General features: G+C 64.8%; 1 protein-coding gene across 1 annotated transcript in view; it reads left to right on the top strand.

Annotated features, from left to right (window-relative positions):
* The window catches only part of LOC120505131 (plasma membrane calcium-transporting ATPase 3-like), a 13600-nt gene extending 5232 nt beyond the window's left edge, over positions 1 to 8368 (top strand). Inside the window, exons 5-13 of the mRNA XM_039715370.1 lie at positions 784 to 965; positions 2126 to 2389; positions 2504 to 2745; positions 4205 to 4439; positions 4676 to 4861; positions 5624 to 5711; positions 5795 to 5901; positions 6319 to 6510; positions 8135 to 8368. Of these exons, the coding sequence (XP_039571304.1) occupies positions 784 to 965; positions 2126 to 2389; positions 2504 to 2745; positions 4205 to 4439; positions 4676 to 4861; positions 5624 to 5711; positions 5795 to 5901; positions 6319 to 6510; positions 8135 to 8356 (1718 nt within the window). The 3' untranslated portion in view covers positions 8357 to 8368. The remainder of the gene's footprint in view (positions 1 to 783; positions 966 to 2125; positions 2390 to 2503; positions 2746 to 4204; positions 4440 to 4675; positions 4862 to 5623; positions 5712 to 5794; positions 5902 to 6318; positions 6511 to 8134) is intronic.
* The last annotated feature ends 425 nt before the right edge of the window (positions 8369 to 8793 follow it).

The raw sequence follows: 8793 nt of genomic DNA, 5'->3' as shown, positions 1-8793 counted from the left end.
GACCCCTCTGTCGGGTTGTGGGGTGTGGGGTTGTGGTTGGGGTCTCGTGGTGACATCTTGGTGGGGTCTCCTGTGCTCGTCTCAGCTGCCGGGTCTGTCCCCTGTCCCCACCCCAAATCCATCCTGTGTCCCCATCCTGTGTCCTCATCCCCTGTCCCCATCCCCTGTCCCCATCCCAATGCCATCCCCTGTGTCCCCATCCCAATGCCATCCCCTGTCCCCATACCAGTGTCCCCATTCCAGTGTCCCCATCTCCTGTCCCCACCCCAATACCACACCCATACCACTGGTCACACAGTGTTGACACAGCCCCAACACCTGGTCTGGGGACACCCCAGGGGACACCAGGACACACCACAAGGTCCTGGTCACACCGTGGTGACACAGCTCCAACATCTGATCTGGGGACACCCCAGGGGACACCAGGACACACCACAAGGTCCTGGTCACACCGTGGTGACACAGCTCCAACACCTGATCTGGGGACACCCCAGGGGACATCATGGTCACTCCATGACACGCCACAAGGTCCCTGGTCGACACCAGGACACACCACAAGTCCCTGGTCACACCGTGGTGACACAGCCTCAACACATGGCCTGGGGACACCCTAGGGGACATCATGGTCACTCCATGACACGCCACAAGGTCCCTGGTCACACCAGGACACACCACAAAGCTCTGGTGGCACTGTGGTGACGCAGCCCTGACGCCTGTTCTGGGGACACCCCAGGACACCCCCCAGCTCCCCGGTGACACCGCGGTGGCCCTGTCCCCTGGCAGGTGACCTCCTGCCGGCCGACGGGGTCCTGATCCAGGGCAACGACCTCAAGATCGACGAGAGCGCCCTGACCGGGGAGAGCGACCACGTGCGCAAGTCCCCGGAGCAGGACCCGCTGCTGCTCTCGGGTGAGGGGCGCCGGGGTGGAAACCCCCGGCCACTTGGCTTTGAAATTTTAAATGTTTAATAGTGATAAAATAGTTATAAAATAATAATAATATAATTAGAATAATGAAATTTGTACATTTAGGACAATATGAGACAATAAAATGTGAGATGTCCTAATATGAGATTAGGACAATATGAGACAATAAAAACAAAGAGTTATGGACCTCCGGGTACCTTTTCTGGGTAAAATAAGCCCGAAAAAGGACCCAGTTAACAGAGAATTAACCCTTAAAAACAGTCGCCTGTTGCATATTCATACAGCTCATAGTGATGCATAAATTCCATTCAAACACAGGATTCTGCCTGGTCACTGTCAGCTTCTTCCTCTCAGTCCTGAGCGAGGTGGGAAGAAGTGAATTTTCTGCTGAAAAGGGAGCGATAAATTCCCTTTCTCTGAAAGATTCAGGTGTCCTGTGGCTCCTACCTGGAGTTCTTTCTGAAACAAATATCTTGCATTGCATCGTTTCTATTTTAACATTGTGTTGTAACCTAAAACTATATTTAGGAAAATTAATACAGCATAACTTTCTAACATACACGTACAATATTCATTTTAATACTTGCTAGGAAGGCAGGTGGGGCTGGGGTCCCCGGAGGAGGGACAGGGGCTGGGGACATGTCCTGAGGGGTGGGGACACTGCGGGCAGGCTGGGGACACTGCGGGCAGCTTGGGGGCACAGCCCCGAGGTGGCCCCAAGGACAAATCAGTGCCCCAGGTCAAACTGAGTGTGCAGATCGGGGTCCCCAAATGGTGTGGCAGGGGACTGGGGACACTGGGGACGTGTCCTGAGGGGTGGCTGAACAACACCAAAGGTGGGGACATGTCCCCGAGGTGTCCCCAGGAAGGACAAATCAGTCCTGCAGGGCAAAGTGACCCAAGTGCAGATCGGGGGGTTGGGGGTCCCCAAAGGAGGGGACAAAGGGTTGGGGACATGTCCTGAGGGAGGGGACATCGGGCACAGGGTGGGGACAAGGACAGTGGGGGGACAAGGACACGGGGGGACAAGGACAGTGGGGGGACAAGGACATGGTGGGGGACAAGGACACAGGGTGAGGACATGGCAGGGGGGGGACAAGGACACGGGGGATAAGGACATGGGGGGACAAGGACACAGGGTGAGGACAAGGACACGGGGGACAAGGATACGGGGGGGACAAGGGCACAGGGGGTGACAGGGACACAAGGTGAGGACATGGAAAATGATGAAGGACAACAACCTGGTGCGGCACCTGGACGCCTGCGAGACCATGGGCAACGCCACGGCCATCTGCTCGGACAAGACGGGCACGCTGACCACCAACCGCATGACGGTGGTGCAGGCCTTCGTGGGGGGGTCCCACTTCAGCGCCCCCCCGGCGGCCGCCGCGCTGCCGCCCCCCACGCTGGAGCTGCTGGCCCAGGCCATCGCCATCAACAGCGCCTACACCAGCAAGATCCTGGTCAGGGCACTGGGAGCCACTGGGAGGGGTCTGGGGGGGATTTGGGGCAGGTTTGGGGAGATCTGGGGGCCACCCCTGCCCCGTCCCTTTACTGCCCCCCACCCCGTTGCGCAGCCCCCCGAGGCCCCCGGGGCGCTGCCCCGCCACGTGGGCAACAAGACGGAGTGTGCCCTGCTGGGGCTGGCGCTGGCGCTGGGCCGCGACCCCGAGGCCGAGCGGGCGCAGGTGCCCGAGGAGCACCTGGTCAAGGTGTTCACCTTCAACTCGGAGCGCAAATCCATGAGCACGGTGACGCGCCGGCCGGGCGGGGGGTACCGGCTGCTCTGCAAGGGCGCCTCCGAGATGGTGCTGCGCAGGTGAGGGGCACCTGGGGGCACCTGGGCACACCTGGGGACACCCCTGGGCAGGCAGGGCCATGGGTACCGGCTGCTCTGCAAGGGCGCCTCCGAGATGGTGCTGCGCAGGTGAGGGGCACCTGGGGGCACCTGGGCACACCTGGGGACACCTGGGGGCAGCTGGGCACACCTGGGCACACACCTGACACAGCTGGGGACACCTGGGCACACACCTGGGCACACACCTGGGCACACACCTGACACACCTGGGCACAGGTGGGCACACACCTGGGCAGGCAGGGCCATGGGTACCGGCTGCTCTGCAAGGGCGCCTCCGAGATGGTGCTGCGCAGGTGAGGGGCACCTGGGCACACACCTGGGCACACCTGGGGGCAGCTGGGCACACCTGGGGACACACCTGGGCAGGCAGGGCCATGGGTACCGGCTGCTCTGCAAGGGCGCCTCCGAGATGGTGCTGCGCAGGTGAGGGGCACCTGGGCACACACCTGGGCACACCTGGGGGCAGCTGGGCACACCTGGGGACACACCTGGGCAGGCAGGGCCATGGGTACCGGCTGCTCTGCAAGGGCGCCTCCGAGATGGTGCTGCGCAGGTGAGGGGCACCTGGGCACACACCTGGGCACACCTGGGGGCAGCTGGGCACACCTGGGGACACACCTGGGCAGGCAGGGCCATGGGTACCGGCTGCTCTGCAAGGGCGCCTCCGAGATGGTGCTGCGCAGGTGAGGGGCACCTGGGCACACACCTGGGCACACCTGGGGGCAGCTGGGCACACCTGGGGACACACCTGGGCAGGCAGGGCCATGGGTACCGGCTGCCGTGCAAGGGCGCCTCCGAGATGGTGCTGCGCAGGTGAGGGGGCACACACCTGGGCACACCTGGGGGCACACCTGACACACCTGGGGACACACCTGACACACCTGGGCACACCTGGGCACACACCTGGCACACCTGGGGGCACACACCTGACACACCTGGGGACACCTGGGGACACACCTGGGCAGGCAGGGCCATGGGTACCGGCTGCTCTGCAAGGGCGCCTCCGAGATGGTGCTGCGCAGGTGAGGGGGGCACACACCTGGGCACACACCTGGGCACACCTGGGCACACACCTGGGCAGGCAGGGCCATGAGCACTGGCCCGAGGGGGACTAGCTCCATCCTAGACCCAGGGGGACTCCCCTGAGCCCCCTCCCCTGCCTCACCTGTCCCCCCAGGTGCACCTCCATGCTGGATGCAGGGTGGGGGGTCCCATAACCCCCTCCCCTGACCCCCCATAGGCCCCTCCCCTGCCTCACCTGTCCCTAGGTGTACCTCGATGCTGGACATGGGGGGGGTCCCATAGCCCCCTCCCCTGACCCCTGCCTCACCTGTGCCCAGGTGCAGCTCCATGCTGGACGCGGGGTGGGGTGGGGGGTCCCATAGCCCCCTCCCCTGACCCCTGCCTCACCTGTGCCCAGGTGCAGCTCGATGCTGGACGCGGGGGGCTGCCCGCGGGCGCTGGGGGGCCCGGAGCGGGAGGAGCTGCTGCGGCGCGTGGTGGAGCCGATGGCGGCGGGGGGGCTGCGGACCCTCGCCCTCGCCTTCCGCGATTTCCCCGCCCGGCCCGAGCCCCCCTGGGACGACGAGGCCGCCGTGGTCGGGGAGCTCACCTGCATCGCCATCGTGGGCATCGAGGACCCCGTGCGGCCCGAGGTGGGCGGGGGGACACGGGGACACGGGGGGGACATCGGGGACACGGGGACATCGGGGACCCCGTGCGGTCGGGGGACACCGGGGGCAGGACGGTGGCACTGCGGGGACACCGGGGACAGGACGGGGATACACGGGGGACACCGGGGGCAGGACGGTGGCACTGCGGGGACACCGGGGACAGGACGGGGACACCCGGGGGACACCGGGGGCAGGACGGGGACAGGTGCGTGTGGCAGGTGCCCGAGGCCATCCGGAAGTGCCAGCGCGCGGGGATCACGGTGCGGATGGTGACCGGCGACAACCTGGACACGGCGCGCGCCATCGCCGCCAAGTGCGGGATCCTCCCCGCGGGCGGCGGCGGCGACTGGCTGTGCCTGGAGGGGAAGGACTTCAACCGGCGCATCCGCAACGACCGCGGCGAGGTGCACTGGGAGCACTGGGAGCACTGGGAATGGCACTGGGGACACTGGGAATGGGACTGGGGACACTGGGAATGGCACTGGGGACACTGGGGGACACTGGCTGTGCCTGGAGGGGAAGGACTTCAACCGGCGCATCCGCAACGACCGCGGAGAGGTGCACTGGGAGCACTGGGAGCACTGGGAATGGCACTGGGAGCACTGGGAGCACTGGGAATGGCACTGGGGACACTGGGAATGGCACTGGGGACACTGGGACAGGGATTGGGGACACTGGGAGGGGGACTGGGGACACTGGGACAGGGACTGGGGGGTCTCTGGGGGGTTCCTGGGGGTCTCACCCCCCCCAGGTGGAGCAGGATCACCTGGCCCAGGTGTGCGGGGATGTGCTGGGGGGGTTCAGGTGACCCTGAGGGGTCCCTGGGGGGTCTCAGGGGGTCCCTGGGAGTCTCGGGGGGTCCTTGTGAGTCTCGGGGTGTTCCCAGGGGGTGTCCCCAGGGGTCCCGGGGTGTCCCCAGGGGGGTTCCTGGGGGTCCCTGGGGGTCTCAGGGTGTCCCTGGGGGGTCCCTGAGGATCCCGGGCTGTCCCTGGGGGTCTCAGGGGGTCCCTGAGGGGTCCCTGGGGGGTCTCAGGGGGTCCCTGGGAGTCTCGGGGGGTCCTTGTGAGTCTCGGGGTGTTCCCAGGGGGTGTCCCCAGGGGTCCCGGGGTGTCCCCGGGGGGGTCCCTGGGTGTCCCGGGGGGGTCCCTGAGGGTCTCCCCCCCCAGGTGGAGCAGGAGCGCCTGGACAAGGTGTGGCCCAAGCTGAGGGTCCTGGCGCGGTCGTCGCCCACCGACAAACACACCCTGGTGAAAGGTGGGAACGTGGGGAGGGGTCCCGGGGGGTCTCAGGGGGGTCCGGGGGGGTCCCGGGGGTCTCACCCGTGCCCCCCTGCCCAGGGATCATCGACAGCACCATCGGGGACCAGCGCCAGGTCGTGGCTGTCACCGGCGATGGCACCAACGACGGCCCCGCCCTCAAGAAGGCCGACGTGGGGTTCGCCATGGTAACGCTGTCACCTTGGTGTCACCTTGGGGTCACCTTGGGGATCTACCAGGGGGTTTCTCATCCCTGTGGCCACCTTGGTGTCACCTTGGTGTCACCTGCCCGTGTCCCCAAGGGCATCGCGGGCACGGACGTGGCCAAGGAGGCCTCCGACATCCCCTCACCCACCTGGGTGTCACCTTGGTGTCACCTTGGGGATCTACCGGGGGTTTCCCCATCCCTGTGGCCACCTTGGGGTTACCCGGATGTCACCTGGGAGTCACCTGGGCATCACCTTGGTGTCACCTTGTGGATCTACCATGGGGTTCCTCATGCCTGTGGTCACCTTGGTGTCACCTTGGGGTCACCTCACCTTGGGATTTCTCATCCCTGTGGCCACCTTGGTGTCACCTGGGTGTCACCTGCGTGTGTCCCCAAGGGCATCGCGGGCACGGACGTGGCCAAGGAGGCCTCGGACATCATCCTGACGGACGACAACTTCTCGAGCATCGTCAAGGCCGTCATGTGGGGCCGCAACGTCTACGACAGCATCGCCAAGTTCCTGCAGTTCCAGCTCACCGTCAACGTGGTGGCCGTCATCGTGGCCTTCACCGGGGCCTGCATCACCCAGGTGCCTCAAAAAGGCCGACGTGGGGTTCGCCATGGTAACGCCCCCTCCCCAAATAGCGGGACCCCTCCCCAGACAGCGGGACCCCTCCCCAAATAGCGGGACCCCTCCCCAGACAGCGGGACCCCTCCCCAAATAGCGGGACCCCTCCCCAAATAGCGGGACCCCTCCTCAGATAGTGGGAGCCCTCCCCAGGTAGCAGGAACCCTCACTGAAATGGGACCCCTCCCCAAAATTGGACCCCTCCCCACAATGGATCCCATGGGACCCCTTCCCAGACAGCGGGACCCCTCCCCAAATAGCGGGACCCCTCCCCAAATAGCAGGACCCCTCACTGAAATGGGACCCCTCTCCAAAATTGGACCCCTCCCCAAAATGGGTCCCATGGGACCCCTCCCTAAAATGGGACCCTCAGGAACCCTCCTGGATTGGGACCCCCAGAACTCCTCCTCAAAATGGGATTCTGGAGACCCCCTCCCCAAATATCGTGACCCCTCCCCAAAATGAGACCCCTGCCCAAAATGGTACCCTTGAGAACCCTCCCCAAACTGGGACTCCCAGAACCCCTTCCTAAAATGGGACCCGAGACTCGCCCCGAAATTGGGACCCCTCCCCAAATTGGGACCCTCTCCCAAAATGGGGATCCCCTCCCCATCCCTGGGGTCACCTTGGGGCCCTGCCGTGGTCACCTGGGGGTCACCTTGGTGTCACTTTGGGGATCTACCAGGGGGTTTCTCATCCCTGTGGCCACCTTGGTGTCACCTGTGTGTCACCTGTGGCCACCTGCGCGTGTCCCCAAGGGCATCGCGGGCACGGACGTGGCCAAGGAGGCCTCGGACATCATCCTGACGGACGACAACTTCTCGAGCATCGTCAAGGCCGTCATGTGGGGCCGCAACGTCTACGACAGCATCGCCAAGTTCCTGCAGTTCCAGCTCACCGTCAACGTGGTGGCCGTCATCGTGGCCTTCACCGGGGCCTGCATCACCCAGGTGAGCTCACCTGGCCAGGTGGGACACGGGGTGGGGTCACCTGGCCAGGTGGGACACGGGGACAGGTGGGATTTAGCTGGGTAGGATGGTGGCCGTCATCGTGGCTGTCACTGGTACCTGCCTCACACAGGTGAGGGGTCACCTGGGCAGGTGGGGTCACCTGGGTCTGAGTCACACAGTCCCCCTGTGCCCAGCTGTCCCATCTCTCTGTCCCCACCTGTCCCATTCCTCTGAGCCACCTGTGCCCACCTGAGCTCACCTGAGCCCACCTGAGCTCACCTGCACCCACCTGAGCTCACCTGAGCCCGCCTGCGCAGGACTCTCCGCTGAAGGCGGTGCAGATGCTCTGGGTGAACCTGATCATGGACACCTTGGCCACTCTGGCCTGTGCCCACCTGAGTTCACTTGTCCCCACCTGTCCCATTCCTCTGAGGCCACCTGTGCACACCTGTACCCACCTGATCTCGCCTGCGCAGGACTCTCCGCTGAAGGCGGTGCAGATGCTCTGGGTGAACCTGATCATGGACACCTTGGCCACTCTGGCCTGTGCCCACCTGAGTTCACTTGTCCCCACCTGTCCCATTCCTCTGAGGCCACCTGTGCACACCTGTACCCACCTGATCTCACCTGCGCAGGACTCTCCGCTGAAGGCGGTGCAGATGCTCTGGGTGAACCTGATCATGGACACGCTGGCGTCGCTGGCGCTGGCCACGGAGCCGCCCACGGAGGCGCTGCTGCTGCGCCGGCCCTACGGGCGCGACCACCCGCTGGTGTCGGGCACCATGCTGCGCAACATCCTGGGCCACGCCGCCTACCAGCTGCTGGTCATCTTCACCCTGCTCTTCGCCGGTCAGTGACACGGACAGGGGACAGGGGACAGCGTGGGAGGGGTCCCACAGGTGACAGGAACCCATGGGAACCCATGGGGACACAGTGGGACATGGTGGGACACGGTGGGACATGGTGTGACACATGCCCTCCCAGCTGCTGGTCATCTTCACCCTGCTCTTCGCCGGTCAGTCACGGGGAGAGGGGACACCATGGGAGTGATGGGAACCCATGGGAACCCATGGGGACCCATGGGGACACAGTGGGGACATGGTGGGACACGGTGGGACATGATGGGACATGGGGGGACATGGTGGGACACAGCGGGACATGGTGGGACACATCCCCTCCCAGCTGCTGGTCATCTTCACCCTGCTCTTCGCCGGTCAGTGACACTGGGGACAGCACGGGAGGGGTCCCACAGGTGGTGGGAACCTATGGGAACCCATGGGGACACAGTGGGGAC

This window comes from Passer montanus, unplaced genomic scaffold (assembly GCF_014805655.1).
Source record: "Passer montanus isolate IOZ18808 unplaced genomic scaffold, ASM1480565v1 scaffold328, whole genome shotgun sequence".
Classification (NCBI taxonomy): Eukaryota; Metazoa; Chordata; class Aves; order Passeriformes; family Passeridae; genus Passer; species Passer montanus.
The sequence above is the reverse complement of the archived record's forward strand: the minus strand, read 5'-3'. Positions and strand labels throughout refer to the sequence as shown.